Raw genomic sequence first — 18,135 nt, 5'->3', positions numbered from 1 at the left:
GTTAAGATTAAGGTTAAGAAAAAAAAAGAAAAACAAGAAGAAAAATGAGCGAAAGAAAAAGAAGAAGATGAAGAAAAAGAAGAAATGGTAAGAAAAAAAGAAGAATAAGAAGACAAGGAAGAAGGATAAGAAGACAAGGAAGAAGAATAAAAAGATGAAGAGGAAGATAAAGAAAAAAAATAAGAAAAAGAAGAAGATAAAGAAAGAGATTAAGAAAAAGAGAATGAAAAAGAGAAAGAAGTAGAGATCACCTCGTGATGAGGAGCTGCACATGTGCTCCTCGGGCCCGGCACGGATGGTGGTCCCGCACATTCCGGGGTCCCTCCGAACACTCACAGACCCCTTTCCCCCTTTCTGTATCCCTAAAACTCCTCGGGAGCGAGACAGCCGCGGCCGTGTCGAGGGCCAGGCGGTTCCTGCCACTGACAAAAGCTGCAGCCGCATTAAAAACCACCTCGGTGCCACCGCGCTCCGGGCGTCCCAACGCCGAGCCCGGGGCTGGTCTGACCGCGGGGCAAGCCCCAGCCTGGGCGCTGCACCAGCCCGAGCTGCTGCAAGGAGCAGGGAGGAAAGAACCTGCCTTTTTTTAGTTGGTTTGGTGTTTTGTTTTTTTTTTTCTTTCTCTTTTTCTTTGCTCCATTCGGAGCCCTCGAGCCCCCGCTGGCAGCGCCGCAGCGAGCGCTGCTCGGCGCTTCACACGCTGCGCGGGGAAACCGCACGGCCCGGCCGGGCACGCCAGGGTGGGGGCAAGACCCGAAACCGCGCTCGCCTCGCCTTTATTTTTAAATCCCCCGGCGCTCGAGCTCCCGGGGCTGCTGCTCGGGCAGCACTCAGCTGCCCTGGGTTTGGTCACTGCGGTTTGGGAGGTGCCCCAAACCCCATTCTAAACCCTCCCCGGCCCACCCCAAAAGCTGGTGGGCACTGCGCCTTTCCCCCTTTGTACTTTTGTTTCTGGGCTCTCGGCGCGCCCCGAGGTTTGTCCCTGAGTGAACCCTCCCCTCAGGGGGCCGGGGGGGACACGGGGACACAGGGATGAAGCCAGGGGGCACAGCGGCACATCCAGGGTGTCACCTGGTGACACGGGGATGGAGGCACAGGGAGCGCGTCCGGGATGACCCCAGGCGGAAGGAAAACCTGGATGTCCAGGAGGGCAACCCCCCAGGCAGTTGTGCCTCTCCTACCTCCCCACCACCACCACCACCACTCCTGGCAGCGCATCGAGGTGGGGGCTGCGGCTTCCTGAGCCGCCTCCTCCCCCCGACGGCAGCGCCGTGACCGCAGGAGCCGCCACGGCCGCGTGGGAGATGGAGCAGTCCCTGCTGCACGGCTAGGTGGCACGGTGGGGTGGCGTGGATGCTGGACACGGCACAGGGACGTGGAATGGCTGCTGGAAATGGCATGGTGGCATGGCAGGGTAGCACGGCAGGGTGGCACGGCAATGCATGGCATGGCTGCGTGGCGATGCATGGCAGGGTGACACGGAATGGTGGCACAGCAAAGCACGAGGCAGTGACATGGCGCAGTGGCACGGCGTGACTGCTGGACACGGCACGGTGGCACAGAAATGGTGGCACAGAGACATGGCGTGGCAGCGTGGCACGGCTGCACAGCAGTGGGTGACACGGTGTGGTGGCACACCGATGCGTGGCACGGTGACATGACACACCCAGTTGTGTCCCCAAAGCTGTCCCATGTCCCCTTCAAAGGCAAAACCAGCTCCACACCCCCAGAGCCCTCCCAGTGTCCTCTCCGAAGGCAAGGCCATCCTCGTGTCCCCAAATGCAAAGAGAGTCCCTGCCCCCTGCAAAAGCAGCACTGAGTCCCCTTCAAATGCAAAGGCAGCCCTTATGTACCCCTAAAAGACAGGGTCACCCTCTGTGTGCCCCTGTGTGCCCCCAAATGCAGAGCCAGCCCTGGTTTCACAGCAGAGCCCCACGGCAGGAATTCCCCGGGCCCGCTGCAGTCGGGGCACCGGCGAGTCCTTGGGGGTTTCCAGAAATCCTGCCCTGGCTGAACCCCGAGAGCCGTGGGGGCCCAGGAAGGACGGGGACCCACACGGAAAACCAGTAGGAAATTATCTCTGGGGGAATGACTGGGGGTGGGATGGCGTGGCATGGGGTGGGGTGGCACGAGACGGTGTGTTGGAGCAGGGGCAGAGGGGCAGGAGAGGGTAAAAAAAGACACCAACAGGGTAAAATCCCAGTGCCTGAGCAAGTTCATCCCAGCATCACCATCTCCCACCCACCCTCAGCTCTCTCTGTGGGTCCACAGGAGGCTGCACCCCAAGGACACCCACGCTGAGGGACCAGCGTAGCCTGGAGAGATGAGGTACCTGCACCACCAGCAGGACGAGAGCGTGACCCCTGCCCTGCCCCAGAGCCCCCCAGCCCGGCAGATCCCTACTTTGGGGGACTCACATCCCCCTGGGGTCCCCATTTTGGGGCTCCCGTCCCCCTTGAGCCCCGCACTGGGGTTTTTCCTGTGTCTCAGCAGCACTGCTGGCCCTGCACACCAAGTTTTGCAAGAGCAGCTCGGGGTTGGGGGAAACGGATGTTTTGTGGCTCTGAGCTTGACGCCTCCACGGGCTGGGTTTGCCATGAGCCCCCCTGAGCACAGAGCAACCCACCCTCCCCATCCCCAGCACCTCTGCAGGGCCGTTGGAAGGGATGGAGCTGGGAAAAGAGCCCCAAAATGGCCTGGTTTCAGGCTGGGAGCCGGTGGCAGTGGGGCAGAGCTGGTGGGATTTCGGGGCTCACCCCATTCTCCAGACCCTCAGCACCAGGTCCTGATGCCGCCCCAGCACCCGCCACGACGGCTGGGGCAAGAGAGGAGGGAAGAACGGGAATTTCAGGCAGTGTTTCTGGAAGAACTGGGGGATGGTGTGCGAGAAACAGACATTTGGGGTGCCCTGCCACCCCCGCCACCCCCTCAGCCGGATCTGGGGACACGTCACCCGCTCCGTGCTTCGCTCCGAGCAGCCCCGAGCCCAGCGGGGGAAGCCAGGCCTGGGCAGGGCCGTGGCAAACCAAGCGGCCCTAACGTGTTTAGACTTCCAACACATTAAGCAGGTTGGTCTCAGCATCGAAGTGACACCATCTGTCTCGGCCGAGGGAGGGAAGGGGCGAGGGCGCTGCCGGCGGCCCCGGCGCTGGCCAGAAAGAGCCCCCCTGGGCGGAGGGATGGCAGCGGGAGGGGAAGGGGGGGAGTGTCAGCACGGCAGGAGGGGTTGGGGGAGTCTCTGCCAGCTGCTGAGCACTCAGTGAGGTGCTGCTCCCCTGCTTTCCCCTCGGCATAGATTTTCAGCAGCCCCTCAGGTGGCTGAAGCCCCATGTGCGGCCCTGCCGTGCTCCTGTTCCCCTCCTCACCCCGGCACGATCACACTGAGGCCCCCAAACTGCAGCCCAGGGCCTGGCTCCCCCCACCCATGTCACCCTGTGGGGTCAAAGGATGGGCTCAGCATTTTGGGCTCCCCTTGCTCCAAGTTGTGGCAACTCCACGGCCACACAGGGCCTGTGTCACACCGGGCCCCCTCCAGACCCCCCAGAGAGAGATGGGGGGAATTTCCATCCCCCAACCTTATCCAAGTCCTCCAACTCACACCCTGTGAACACCCCAGGCTGGATGCAGCACGGAGGGGGCAGAGGATGCCCAGCCATGGCATCACCAAGGGCGCTTTGGCACCCAGGACTTTGCCAAAATACTGCCCCTTCCCTGGGCACATGGGGGACACCCAGCCCCTACCTGCCCCATGGAGGAGGGGGGGTATTTCCAGCATGGAAATGAGTAGGGGGGGTGTCACCCACCCACCCACGGTGCCGTGGGATGGCTGTGGGCTCTCACTACTTGTTGCAGTGCCGAGCTCCAGATCCGGCCCGTGGGTTGAGGCCGGATAAACGCTGCCTCCAGGCCCCCAGAACTGGCACCATCTCTGCCAGCTTCCTGACATGGGGGGTCTGGACCCCCCTGTCCCACCCTGATACGGGTGGGGACACTCCCCAGCCCCCTTTCTCCTTCCAACAAGCCTCAACTTCCATAGAAAACAAGACCAGGGAAGTCTGTTCTGCTTTGCCCACACAGCAAGATGTCACCTCCTCAACCCACAAGGACAGGGGCCCCCCTCTTACACACCCCATCCCTCTACTGTACAGGCAAAGAGGGACCCCCAGATCCACAAACACCTCCCACACCTCCAGCCCTTTGGGGACACGAGGCAGAAACCTTCAGCCCCTCACTGTGCCCGGTCCATCCCATGGCCCCCCCCCGGCTGTCCCACCCCCCTCTCTGCACTGCTGTGCCCACCCTGCATCCCCCGTGCCTGTATCCTTTCCTACACCAGCCCCTCACCATCTCCGGGGTCTTTGCGGGTCCCACTGCAGCTTCTCTGTCCCAGTCCCCACCAGGCTCTCACCCCGATCTCCCACTGCTCCTCCTACAGTCCCCTGCCCCGGTCCCCTGCTCCGGTCCATCCCGGAGCACTCCGGTCCCCTCCAGTCCCTCCCAGTGCCCCGCCGGTCCCACCTCCCGGTGCCTCCCGGTTCCCGCCACTCCCCCGGCCCGGTACATCCCCTGGACTTCCCCCCGATCCCACCCGGTACCCCCGCTCACCTGCCCTGCTTGGTGATGATCATCTCGGTCTGGTGCTTGTGGAACTTGGCCCAGAGCGGGTAGTTGTTGAGCATCACCTGCACCTTCCCTGCCGCGCGGTACCCGGGCAGGGCGCAGAGCGGGGGGCACAGCGGGGCCCCCCCGCCGCCGAAACCGCCCTCGGGGCCCGCGTAACCCTCCACCGGGGCGGCGGGAGGCGGTGGCGCCCGGTAGGGCGGGCACGGCCCCAGGAACCTGCCGCCGAAGCCGCCGGGAGCGCCGTAAGGGAGCGGGGGGGCTCCCGGTTCCGCTGCCCCCCCATCACCGTAGTACGAGGCGGAGGCGTCCCGGGGGCCCGGCGGCTCCTTGGCGAAGGTGGTGGCGGCGCTGAGCATGGGGGCGGCGGGGCGGGGGGCTCCGGTGCCCGGCTCCAGCGCGCCCATGGACGGAGCGGGGGGCGCCGGCCCCGCTCAGCCCCTCATGGGGGTCCCCGGGACGCGGAGCCGGGCGCGGGTCAGCGCTGCCCGCCTCGCCGGGCTCCCGCCGCCCCCTCCATGCCCGCGGGGTCCCGGGGGGGGCTGCGACCCGCGGCGTCCCCGAAACGGCCAAGGGAAAAGGGGTTAAAAAAAACGAAGCCCGCAAAAAACAGCCCGAAACTCCCGGAAAGCCCCTAAAAGTGCCGTCGGGGGGCCGCCCTGCCCTTCTTCTGCTGCTGCTGCTGCTGCCGCCGGTGCCCTCACACGCTCCACCTGCCCATCCCCGTGGCACCCGCGCTTCTTATCCAAAGAAGCGGCTCCGCGACGGGAGCTCCGCCCTCCGCCCCCCTCCCCACCCCCACGGGGGCGGCTCCCACCGGGGCGGGCCGGGGACCACGCGGGGAGCGGGACACGCGGGGACACGCGGGAGGGGATGCGGGCCACGCTGGGGGGACGCCGGGCACGGGGGGAGTGGGGAGGTGGCAGGGGATGGGGGGGGCGTGGAGGGAACCGGGACTGTGGGACCGTGGGACGTTGGCAGGGGTGGGGACAGGGGAGGGGACAGGGACACTGTGGGGGCCCGCGGGGACAGGGAATGGAGTGACCAGGGGGGTCACCTTCCCACTCGTGTTTTGGGGCTCTGAGGGGACACAGGGACTGGTTATTTCGGGTCCCCATCAACACACTCTGGTGTCCCCACGGTCACTGGAGGGGTGGCACACCTGGGGACAGAGGCTTAAGGCTCGGCCCCTTGTACTTCCCCTTCCCCTCTGCTGGGTTTGGGGTGGTCCGAGTTCCCTGGGGAGCCTGGACAGGCCGTGCCCACCCCTGAGCCCATTCCCATTCCCATGCCCACCCCCCGTGTGCCCACCCCGAGGCCGGGCCTTCCTGGCACCTGCCCTTGACCCCACTGTGCCCGGGGAAGTCCCCGTGTCCCCTGGAGCAGTCACAGAGGCATTTGGCTCTGGAGTGGCCGCTTCCCCTGGCACATCCCCAGCTCAGCTCCCGTCAATACTTTCCATTCCCAGTGTGGCAGAGCTGGGAGGGTGGGGGACGGCGGGTGCCACCCCGTGCCCGTCGCTCCCGCACCGCCTGGAAGGATGGGGACACTGCCACCCACCCATGTGTCCCCTCCTGGGGTCTGGGCTCCTTCCCAACATCTGCAGGACCCCTCTGGAGCTGGGGTTGGGAAGGGGAGAAAGGGGGACGTGGGTGTCTACCAAACCCACACCTAAATCCCTTGGGATCCGGGGTCACAGGTGATGGTGCTGCCCAGAGGCAGCGGGAGCTGATGGGGACAGGGATGGGGACAGGAATAGGGCTGGGGATGGGGACAAGGATGAGGGCAGGAATGGGGACAGCTCTGTTTCCCCCAGGGAGTGCTCCAGCTACAGGGCAGGAGGAAATGGGGAGTTAAGGATGCACGGGGTGGCCGTGGGGGGTGGATGGACAGAAGGACCCACATCCCCACAGTGACTCAGGCCCAGGCAGGCCCGGGGGGTCTCGGGGGTCTTGCAGGGGGTTGTGTATTGGCCCAGCAGACACAACTTAGCAGCCATTGGGGCCAGCTTTTTCACCACTGGCATCTCTCTGAGGGGTCCTGCCCTTCAATCTCTATGCAAAGCCCCCCCTGCTGACCCCCAGCACCCCCCTCCACAACACCTTTCCGGCTCCCTGCCAGCTCTTCCCAACCCTTAATCCCCTGGGAGTTACTGAGGGAGAGGCCTGGTGGGGGCTGAGGGGCTTATCAGTGGGGACAACATCCCCCCCTTTCAGCTGCCCTCACCTCCCTGGGCACCCCCAGCCTGCCAGGGCACTGCCAACCTCTCCCAACCCATCCAACAGGAGTCCCCTCACGCCGAGTTCCCCAGCCAGAAAAAGAAGGAAAACAAGGAAATTTCCAGATTTTTTTTTTTTTCCCCCAGAGGAAAAACAAAGGCCAGAGGGGGGTTATGGGTTGGGAGGGGGAAGCGACTCATTAACGGGGTTTGGGGGGGGGGAAGCAAGTGCTGCAGCTCATGTGCTCCCTGACGTCACGACGTGCTAATTCATTCCTGTTATACCATCGCCGGCGAGGATAAATTCACAGGGACACCCCCCCCCGCTGTGGGATCAGCCAGCACGGCCACCCAGATGGGTGTCAGGCTGTCCCCACTGCCCCCACAGTTGGGGACCTGCCACCTCCACCCCACGTGCCCCTGGCCCTGGTGGTGCCAGTCCTGGGTGGTGCTGCCAGCGGGGCCTGCCCGGGTGGTGGGGGAAGGAGCGTGGCCCTGTCCCCAGGATGTCATGCCCTTGAGCGTCCCCCCTGCCAGGGTAAAGTGACACCAGGGACACTGGGAGACAGGGCAGGACTCCTGGGGAGGTGGCTGTCACAAGTGTCCCCTCGCTCAGGGCCGGGAGGGACAGGGAACCGTGTCCTGACCGTCACCTTGAACAGCCTCCAACAGCCCCGCTGGTCGGGGCAAGGATGCTCCAGGACATCCCAGACACCTCTGGGACATGGACAGTCCCTGAGCCAAGCGGCCTGAGCTCACCCCTCCCCAGCCAGGGGGATTTGGGGTCCGACCCACCCCCCCTGCAGCAACTCCACAGCAGCAAAGCCGGCCGGGCCTCCCCACCAGCAGGGCCCTTCCTGGGGGGCAGGAGCGCCGGGCCTTCCGTGGGGACAAATTCCCCCTCCAAGAGGTGTACCTCAATGTCCCCTTCCACAGGCAGCTGATGCCACGCTCCACTTGGGACATCCGAGCGTCTCCGAGCGCGTGGGGCCAGCGGGGGCCGAGGGGCAGCTTCGTGTGCCCACCGTGCCCGGTCCCTCCCGGCCACCCCTCTGGTTTCCGGCACTCACCCAACTCTATCGCCCACAGAGGGGACGGGAGGAAGTGGCTCCGCGGCAGGATGTGCCCCGGGGCTGGGGACACACTTGTCACCTCACAGGCCACATCCCTCCCAAAGCAGCCGCGTCCCTCCCGTGCCCATCCCCGGCAGGATTCCCAGGCTCCCCAGGATCCTTGAGACAAGGCCTGTGCCTCAGTTCCTGCTCCTGCAGCTGCAAGATGGAATATCCTCATCCCTGGGGTCTCCAGCGCTGGTACAAGAGGGGAGTTGGAACCTTCATTGGGGGAATTGTCCTGGACAGCCCCTGCTCCATGTCACCATCCTGCATCCCACTGCTCCTGGGCATCATCCTGCTGGCCCCGGGACTGAATTCCCAGCAGAGACACTGGGCAGGAGCCCAGGGTGCAAGGCTGATGTCCCCAAACTGCCCCCAAGCTCTGGTGTCCCTACACCTCCCTCTAGCCCAGGCCCCAGGCAGGTACCGGCCCTGCTGGGGAAGGATGAGGCAGGAATTTGGCTTCTGGGGACCGAGGGGAAACTTTTGGGGGTAGTTTTCTTAGTAAATGGCATTGTTCCTGTTTTCATTCTTAAAATGAGCACGAGGGCACCGGGCACCCACGGGGACTAAATTTGGGCCCAGGAAAAACCAAAAATACTCCCCCCACCCCGGAGGAATTTGCATCTCGCTGCTGCTCGAAGGCAGCGGTTCAGGGAGCCATGAATGCAAACCACAGCGCTCCCGGGCCGGGCCAGCCACCTGCCACCCACCCGGGGGACCCCCGGCCAGGGGACACATCCGCCACCCCCCTGCAGCCACCCCCGGCCGGGAAGGAGCCACATCCCTGGTGGTCCCCCCCATCGCTGTGCCCCAGAGTGGAGTGATGCTGGTGAGCCCCCCCAGTAAACCTGCAGGCTCCCACCCTGCAGAAGCCCCCTTATAGCCCACCATTAAGGCACCCCAAGCACCTTGTCTCCCCTCCCAAAAAACGTGGCCAGGTCCCCCCGTCACCAGCAGTGTCCTCTGAGTCAGAGCGGGGGGGGGGGATAAATCGAGTCACGGGCGGTGGGGAGTGGGGAGCAGGCAGAGCTTTGGGGTTTGGGGGACTCAACCCCCGCCGTGGAGGGTCCCAAACCCTGTCCCCCCATGTCGCAGCTCCTCAACCCGCGCCCCGGCACTGTCACCCTCCTCCTTCCTGCCCCAAACCGCCCGGCGCTGGCAGAGGCTGCCACGCTCCACCCCGGGCAGCCCCACTTTGGGGGAGCCCCACGGGGGGCCCGCAGGGAAGGAAGAGAGCCGGGGGGGGTCATGGCGATCACTTTCCCCGAACCCCCTCCCCAGCTGGTGGGACGATTCCCGAGCAGTTCCTGGAGGATGCTCAGCACCTCCGACTGCAGGACCCCGTGGAAGGGGGGCACGCAGGGCTGTCAGGGGTGGGCTGCCAGGGCCAGGTCTGGGCCAGTCGGGGGTGACAAGTCGATGGCAGCTCCGGGGGGGGCCCAGCGGCCGCGGGGGGGGGGGGGGGGGGGGGGGGGAGGGCGAGCAGACGGCTCCTTAATCTCGGGGAAGGAAGCAGCTCTGGTTACGGAGCTGCCCTCGGTGTAAAAGGAGAGCGACAGGAAGAAAAGTCATTAACATCGTTCCAGCCGCTGCCATCCAAAACCCTCCTGGTGCTGAGCCCCGCACCGCCAGCACCCGTGCCCCCCGTGCCCCGGTGCCCCCCGTGCCCCCCGTGCCCCCCGTGTCCCCTGTACCGCTGCCACCCCCCCCACCCCGGCCCTGGAGTTGGGTGGCACGGGGGGTCCCGCCAAGAGATCGCTCCTAGCCCCCTCCCTGGGGTGGTCCCACTCGAAGCCCCAACACCCGGAGAGCCGGGACTCTGGTGGCAGGTCACTGATCCCACCCGCGGGACCCACCCTGTCCCCCGCAGACCGACCCGCGGTTTGGCTCTGCACCCTCCTCCTCTTCCTCGCCCCGGCCTTGAGAGCCTGCGTGGGAGGTGGCAGCGTGAGCGGGGCAGCTTCCCCCCCGTGTCCCTGCCTCGGTGTCACCGCGTCCGGGCTGTCACCGTGCCCGGGGTGCCACCGTGCCCCCCGTGCGTGGGGCAGAAGCCCCAGGGGGGGGGATCGGTGGCCGCGTGGGTGTGCAGAAGGGCTGGGGGGTGTGCAAGGGAACGTGTATGTGAGTGAGGGGACACGCGAGGGGACTGCTGTGGTTGGGTGGGCGTGCAAGGACGCAGCTGTGCCCGTGCCCCACATGTGCTCCTCAGGCCCCCACCGTGCGCACGGGGGGTCCGCGGGGACCCCCCCGCCAGCACCCGCCGGGCCGGGGGGAGTCCGTTTCACCCCCTGCCGCCGTCCCCGGCCCCTCGCCCCGCTCCTGTACGAGGAGATTTGCTTCAGCGGGAGCCAGATCCTCGCCGAAGAGCCGCGGCTCCCTGGGGAGCGCCGGGGGGCTGCAGCCCCTGTCCGGCCGGCTTAGCGTGACGGGGGCGCGGGGGGCTCGGGGCTGGCGCCCCCGGCCCTTCCTCTTCGTCAGCGGGAGGCGAAGGCCGGGGAGTGATGTGCGCTGCCCGGGCGGGGGGACGGCGGGCGAGACACGGGCTACAGCTTCTGACAACACGCGGCCCCCGCGGGCACACGCGTGTGCGGGATCGCCCGCCACGCTGCCATCGCCCTCCCGAGAGCCCCCCCCCCCCCATCCCAAGTAGGGGATCCGACCAGGGAAGGGGTCCCGAGGGCTCGGGGACATGGGTGACGCGGGGACATGGGGGGCCGGACCCCTCTGGGATGGGGATGAGGATGCTCCTGCCCGGCGGAGGAGATGGAGATGCTGATCCTGCCCCACGGGGGCCGATCCTTCCCCACTGGGATCGATCCTGCTCCACAAGCGACAATTCTGCCCTGTTAGGTGCCACCCTGTCCCACAGCATCCCATCCAGGTCTGGAAAGTCCTGTCACGCAGGACCCTTTCCCATTCCATAGACTCAAATCCTGCAGAGTCCCATCCTCCCCCGCAGGGGTTGATCCTGCCCCATAGAGTCGATTCCTGCTTTCCAGCCCCCCATCCTGCCCTCTAGGAATCAGTGCTGTCCTATAGGGTCTCATCCCACTCCACAGGTGCTGTAGGGTCCTGTCCATGTAGGGTCTCATCCTGACCCCTTGGGTCCCGTCCCACCCCATGGGGTCCCATCCCACTCTGCAGGGTCTCATCCTGCTCTTTGGGGGTTGATCATCAGCCATGAGGTCCCATTCTGCCCCATAGGGTCCCATCCTGCTCCAAGGCTTCCCATCCTGTCCTGCATGGTCCTAAACTACCCCGTAGGGTCCCATCCTGCTCTGTGGGCACTGAGCATCCCCAGTAGGGTCCAACCCCCCCCCCGTGGGTTCCAGTCCTGTCCCATGGGGTCCCATCCTGTCCCATGCAGTCCTGCAGCCTCAAACGTGTCTCTGGAGGGTCCGATCCTGCCCTGGGGGGCGGCGCGGGCTGGGGGAGGCAGCTGGAGGCAGGACAGCGGCGGGGACGGACACTCACCGCGTGCCAAACGGCAGAGCCGGGAGTTAAAAATACCCGTGGGGGCCCTGCCGACGGAAGTGGAGGTGTCGGCACCGGCTGCTCGGGGCCGGGGGGGGGCCATGCTCGGGTGTCCCGGCCCCCGCCGGGGACCCTCGTACCCAGCACCGGGACCCCACAGCGAGGTGGGCGGCAGCAGCGGCCGCTGGGTCCCGGCACCCCCAAAAGCACGGGGCAGGAGGAGCAGCCCCGTCCCCCACCCCGGGGTGTGGGGGGGGAAGGGGGGGCACCCCCAGCCCGGCGTGCGCCCCCCGCCACGGCCGCGGCACCACCGAAGGACCTTCGGGAAATGCAAAGTGACAAATGAGGCCCCGCGCGCGTTAATTGATGTGACACGGGGCTGACACCGCGCTCGCACCCGGGGAACAGGGAAGGGAAGGGCGGGTTGGAGGGGGGGGCTGGGGGGGAAATAATTCCAATCAAATGTTAAAAATAGGTCACGGGGAAGGAGCCGGAGCCGGTTTCATTTCAGCCGCGGGTTAAAAGGAGCCGCCCGCGGGTCCGGCGGCACCGTGTGAGCCCGGGCGGCAGCGGCGGGGGGGTTGAAAATGAGGGAGGGGTGCGATGGAGACGATGGGGGTGGGATGTGCCATCCACCCCAGCCCCAAACCCCACTTGCCTGAGGCTCTGCTGACCAAACAGGGCCAGATTTGTGCCCAGGACGCCGCCGCGGCGGCCCTGGAGGGCTTTGGGACACCCGCAGTTTTCCAGTGGGAAGCGGCGGGAGCGCCGGGCCGTGACCCCAGGAGGGTGTCCCGGTGCCGGGGTGGCCTCTCCGGCCGCAGCCGCGGTGCCGGCGGGTCACGGGGAGTTCAGGCTGCCGGCGCGGGTGTCGATGGCCCGCGGGCGCCCGCCGGGTGCTGCGTTTTGGGCCACCGGCCAGCGCGGGGCCACCCGCGGGTCGTGTCCATCACGGCCCCACGCGTCCCCGTGGCCGCGGTGACCCGCAGCGACAGCCGAGGAGCAGCTCCCTGCGGACACATCTGGCCACCACCGCGTCGTCCCCGAGAGCCACTCAGGGACCCCAAGAGCCACTCAGGGACCAGCATGACGGAGCATCACTCCCTGCATCCCACCCTGGTGGCAAGCGGGGGCAGGGGGTGCCAGGGCGCGGGGGGGGATTTGGGGAGAGCGGGGGTGTTGCCTTCCACCAGACCCCCCTGTGGATGCTCGATCCGGGTGACCCCGAGTTTAACCCCACTTACGGCGCCGGCAGACGCTGCCCCCGACGCAGATGGGTTGTGACAGCCGAGAAGTCCCCCCCGGCAGGCGCTGGCGAGGCGCTGGCCGCGGCAGTGGGGAGGGGGGGGTGCGAGCCCCGTGTCGCGGCGCGTTGGCTCCGTCACCTCCCCGCAGCGAGACGGCGGGTCCCGAGCGCGGGGCCGGGGTCGGGCCGGCAGCTCGAGGGTCCCCGGGGGGCCCGGTGGCACTTGTCTCTCCGCAGCAGCCGTGATGGCGCTGGGCACATGGCAGCCGGGGCTCTGTGTGTTTGTGTCCCCCCGCTGTCATTTGAGGCCGCGGCCCCCCCTCCTCCCCCCCGATGGTTGGGAACGGGGAGGGGGGTCACCGCAGATGGATGGGAAAGAGATGATCCCATCGCGGGGATGAGGGAGGACACTGGGGTGGTTTGTCCGGGAGGGGACGTGGCACATCCTGGGTGTGAAGGGTTGGAGGTCCCTGTCACTACAGCCCCCCCGACCCCTCCTCAAGGCGGTGGGGAGGGCGAGGCACGTGCGAAAACCTTGTGTCTCTCCAGCAGCAGCATCTGCGAGAGGTCAGGCAGCTGCCGGCACACGTGTGGGACGGGGACAGCAGCCAGCGGGGACGGGGCTGGCAGGGGAGGGACAGGGTGACAGGCGGCTGCTGCTGCAGGGCAGGAGAGCCGGGTATCCCGGGGCCAGAGGGATGCAGGGAACTGGTGCCCGAGGTGGATTCAGGTACCTGGGGACCATGAGGGCACCCTGGAGTGATGCTGGCACTGGGTGTCCGGTTGGACACAGGGATGATGTTGGCACCAGGAGCTCTGTTGGGTGCGGGTATCCAGGATACCTGGGGTGATGTGGGCACCCTGGGGTGATGTGGGAGAAGCTGAGGTGCAGCAGCACCGTCTCCTTTTGCAGAAAACGCAGCCCAAGAGCCGAAGCACGGGGCCAAAGCGCTTGTTCCAAGGGATGGGCAGAGCCCCCGGTGCCAGTCGGGGTCCCTCCCCCCCAAGGCATCCCCTCCATTTCTTATAAACGCCTCTGGCACGGCTCCGCCGTGACACGGCAGCTCTGGGGCTTTGTGGTTAAACCCCAGGGCTCCGGCTTTGACTCACACCCGATCCCCCGCGCTGAGGGGCCTTTCGGGGCGCCCACGGCTGGAAAGAAACGCTCACCCCGGCAGGAGAGCCGGGCGCTTCCTCGCACAGCCGTTTCCTATAAACCGAGGGACCCGGGCAGGAGCTGCCACCGCGGCCCCGGAGCCAGGTCGGGAGTCCCCTGGAGCCCTCCTGGATCCGGGAGGGGCAATGGGAATTACTCTGCCCTGCTTTGGGAGGATCGACTGGGGAGTGCAGGTGACCCTCTTCGGTGGACAAAGTTGGAAGGACAAACAGCCAGGGAAAGACAGGAGCATAAACTTAACAGGAGTCAGAGAATCCCCTACGTGCATCCAGAGGGACCAGGCCACTCATTCCTGCACGGAGCTGGCTCCAAACTCCCAGGGATGGAGTAGGGGCATCCCTGGTCCCCTCTCCTCCCTCAGCCCAGCACCTCCCTACAGGGGAAAGAGGGGCCCGAGCAGTGAGAATTGTTTCGTTTTTCCCCTAAATGATAAAAACACCAAGAAAAGGGGAAAAAAAACCCAACACCAAAAAACCAACAAACCTGAAAGCTGGAAAAAGAAACCTTAAACCTGCCCAGAATAAGAGGGGGTTTTGGTGGGAAAAACAGTAACATTAAAGAAGGCTGTCACTTAGGAAATGGTGAGGTGTGACCCACCAGCACGGGGACATGGGGGACACTGGGGACATGGACACAGAGGGCAGTGGGGGCACAGCGGGGTGGGAAGGGGGCAGCCCGGGGCACCACCAGCACCCCGACCCCTCCCAGCACCGCAACAAGGAGCAGGGCAGCCCCCAGGCAGCGGATTTGGGGTGCCGGGACCCCCCTAAACTCGCGCGAGCCTCATGGGGACACATCTGCACCGAGTGACACTTGTCCTGGATCTCCTCCCGCCCGGCCCGGGAGCCGGGGAAGGGACGGCGGTTTCGGGGGGCCTGGGGGGTCCCCGCGGCCCGGGGGGAGCCCGGCAGCCTCCTGAGTCAGCGGCACCGCCCCCGGGGGGAAGCGGCTCCGGGAGGGTGCCGGGATGAGTAACGGCCCCGCCGTTTGACATTTATCACGTGATTTCAAAAAAGAGAGAGAGAACCCCGGGGTGGGGACCGGGCACCCCCCCGACCGCAGCCAGGTCCCTCCTCCGCCCCCGACCCGGTGCGGTTCCAGTCCCGGCCGCTGGACGGGAGGAGAAGGAGCCCGGTCAGAGCTGATGCCACCCCAGGATCCGTCCCCTCCTGGTGACTTTTGGGACCCTTCCCTGCAGCATCACCGCGTCCCCCCCGGCTCAGCCCCGCGGCTCCGGGCACTGGCGCTGCCCGCCCGAGGGGCCGGGTCCTGCCCTTCCTCCCCCTGCCCTGGCACAGGCGGAGATGAGGCGGCGATAAGGCGGCGGCACCGAGCCTATCTCCTTCACACCATCGGCCCGCAGCACTGGGAACCGGCTTCGCACCCTGCTCGGGGCTGGGCTGGGCTCAGGGGGCCGGCACAGACCCCCCCGCCCCCGCCTCTCGCAGCCTGCCCGGGCAGGGCGGGCAGAGAACGGGTGCAGCTCATCCCACGGGTGTTCCCTGCCGGAGCCAGCAGGTGGGATTTTCCACGAGAGGCCGAGTCGGGGGTTGTTTCAGCGCCGGGGTCGTGCGCCCTCAGCCCCACGGGGTGTAAAAATCCCCACAGGGCAGCCCCGGACCCTCAGCCCGCTGGTGGGGAGGCTGTAGGACCTACAAGAACACAGAGAAGGGGATCTTGGCGGTGCTACCCCAGCCGTGGTACCCATGGGGGGGGAGGGATGGGGGTCCATAGGGAAGACCCTTCCCCCAGGATATCCAGGAGGATCCCACTGGACCCCCAAGCTCTGCAAGGGGAGCCACCCCTCATTGGCTGTGCCAGACCCAGGCTCACCCCCTTCCCCATCCCCATCCCCGGGGGGGCCACATGCAGCCTGGACCCCCCTCCCCTTCCCCAGGGCCCCAAAGAGAGGAGATGGCTTCGCCCCCTCCGTGGCATTTTGGGCGCTGGAAAGGTTTTATTGGGGTCGGTGGCATCGCAGCGGGGGCGGGTCCCTCTGCCCGGTGGGTCCCGGGGCAGGGGGGGGGTCGCACCCGGTCGAGCCCCCGGGGGTGCGGGGGGGGGGGGGATGTGCGCTGTGACACGGGGGGGACATGCAGCGCAGAGCGGCTCAGTGAGGGGGGGACAGTGCTGCGGACCCCCCTCTCCCGGCGGCGTTGAGGTAGATTGAACGTGGGGGGACGGGGTGGGGGGCTCAGGGTGAGCAGCCGCCTGCAGCCCCCCGGCCAAAGCAGGGGGGTCTGAGGGGGGATGAGGGGGGCTGCTGGGGGGCTGCGCTGTCCCCACGCCGGGGGGGAGGTGTCAGGAAGAGCCCCCAGGGCCACGGAGCCCAGTGTAATGTGGGGAGAGGGGTCCTTGCTGCATCCCGGGGTTCATTTCTCAGCAGCATCTTTAGGGGGAGGGGGAGAAACTGAGGGGAGGGGGTGCTTTTAGTGTAAAAGGTGCTTGAACTGGTGGGATGAGGAGAGCGGGACTGAGAACAAGCAGCTGCCCCTCCCTCCTGCCCCCCCAAACCCCAGCTCTGATCCCAGGAGCAGGGGAAAGGGCAGCCCCTTCCCCTCACCCACTTCCTGGGGGCCGGATCCAGGACCCGGCCCCTCGGATCCTCCCTGAGATCAAGCAGCGACACCCGAGGGTGCAGAGGACACCCAAGGGCACAGACAGGTCCCCTCCAGCCACCATCTGGGATGGCGTGATCCTGGCACCCCAATTCCAGCATCCAAACCTGGCACGGATGCAGGGACGGGGCGAGGAACCCACTTACAGGGGGCTGGGGGGTTCTGGGGGGCTCCGGGGTTGGGGGGGGGGGCTCAGTCTTTCTGTAGCTACTGAAGACTTGGAGGTATTTCGGGAGCCTTGGAGCTCCTGGAGTGTTCTCATGCAGCATCCAAAGGTCGGGAAGGGACAGGGGGAAGGCTCAGATCTTGCTGTTCTCCAGGTGGGAGTCGATGTGCTTCACCAGGGCGTCATCCGGGTACCCGATGGGGAAGGCCAGCTGGCACAGGGGGCAGCTCCTCACCTCCGAGTCCACCGTCTCCAGCAGCAGCTGTGGGGGGGCACAGGGGTGGTGCTGAGACCCCCAGGGTGGCCACATCCCGCTCCCCCCCTCCATCTCCTCCCTGGAACATTCCAGGCGCCGGGACCGAGGCGGGTGGAATCCGAGGCCTGTGGGGTGGGTTGATGCTTCCCGCCCTACAACCACCCCCTCCCCACAACACCCCCCTAGGGGGGGTGAGGGGCCTGGGGGTGCCACTCACGTTGATGGAGGGCCAGGACTGGGCGTGCTCTGCCCGGGCGTAGGCGGCAGCCGTGCGGTGCAGGGCGTCGGCGTCGGGCGCGGGGAAGCCGGCGCAGAAGGAGGCGCAGCGGATGGCGCCGGCCTCGGGGCTGGGGGGGCTGGGCAGGGCCCACTCCTCCTCGTCCGACGACTGCTTCTCGAAGCGCACGTGCTCCTCGAAGGGCTCGTGGGCGCTCAGGGGGGCCCCCGCGCCCCCCAGGTACACCTCCCCATAGGGCCGGTGCTTGGGCAGCGTGGAGGCCTCGGGCTGCAGCCAGGGCGAGCGGCTCTGCTGGTACAGGGCCACGTTGGTCACCTCCGAGTAGCTGCGGCGGCCCTGGAAGCCGGCTTTGATGTGGCGGCTGGAGGGTTTGGCGTAGCCCAGCTCCATCCTCTCGCCGGGCAGGCGGTGCGGGGACGCCGAGGCGGGGGACGGGCAGGGCGGTGGCGGCGCTGGGGACCGGCGCTGCTGGGCGGGGGACTGGCTGGAGGGGGGCACGGGGGAGCGGCGCTGCTGGGCGGGGGACTGGCAGGGGCCAGGGGCTGGCGAGCGGCGCTGCTGGGCCGGCGACTGGCAGGGGGGACCAGGCGAGCGGCGCTGCAGGGCGGGGGATTGGCACTGGGAGCGCCCCGGCGGGGCGGGAGAGGGGCACTGAGGGGCAGGAGAGCGGCGCTGCTGGGCCGGGGAGTGGCACTGGGACAGCGGGGAGTGGCACTGGGACAGCGGGGAGTGGCACTGGGACAGCGGGGAGTGGCGCTGGCCTGGAAAAGGAAAACACACACAAACCCCCCAGGTTAGCTCGGTGGTGGGGAAAACATCCCTCGGCATCCCCGATGGAGGGGGGATGTGGCTGTGGGGACCACCAGAGGGAGGGGTGTGTCTGGGGTGGGACAATCCTTGGGGGGGGATGCTTTTGGAGGGGGATGCACCCAAGGATGGATGCTCCCAGGCATGGGTGCTCCCAGGTATGGATTGTCCCACGTATGGATGCCCTTGGGGTGGGA

At 66.7% G+C, this 18,135-nt stretch overlaps 2 protein-coding genes across 2 annotated transcripts in view; both read right to left on the bottom strand.

Moving 5' to 3' along the window:
• LOC114071333 (eomesodermin-like) overlaps positions 1 to 5,027 on the bottom strand; it is a gene marked incomplete at its 3' end in the record, with an annotated part of 9,412 nt that extends 4,385 nt beyond the window's left edge. The window contains 1 exon segment of the mRNA XM_027909146.1: positions 4,606 to 5,027. Within this exon segment, the coding sequence (XP_027764947.1) occupies positions 4,606 to 5,027 (422 nt within the window).
• Positions 5,028 to 16,162: 11,135 nt separating this feature from the next.
• TBKBP1 (TBK1 binding protein 1) overlaps positions 16,163 to 18,135 on the bottom strand; it is a 6,929-nt gene continuing 4,956 nt past the window's right edge. Inside the window, exons 9-10 of the mRNA XM_027909143.1 lie at positions 17,111 to 17,892; positions 16,163 to 16,899 (exon numbers count right to left, since the gene is read on the bottom strand). Coding sequence (XP_027764944.1) covers positions 16,771 to 16,899; positions 17,111 to 17,892 — 911 coding nt within the window. The 3' untranslated portion in view covers positions 16,163 to 16,770. The remainder of the gene's footprint in view (positions 16,900 to 17,110; positions 17,893 to 18,135) is intronic.

The sequence above is a fragment of the Empidonax traillii genome, unplaced genomic scaffold, assembly GCF_003031625.1.
Source record: "Empidonax traillii isolate 1590-97213 ecotype Southwest subspecies unplaced genomic scaffold, ASM303162v1 scaffold1961:size50763, whole genome shotgun sequence".
Classification (NCBI taxonomy): Eukaryota; Metazoa; Chordata; class Aves; order Passeriformes; family Tyrannidae; genus Empidonax; species Empidonax traillii.
This window is presented reverse-complemented; position numbering and strand designations above follow the sequence as displayed.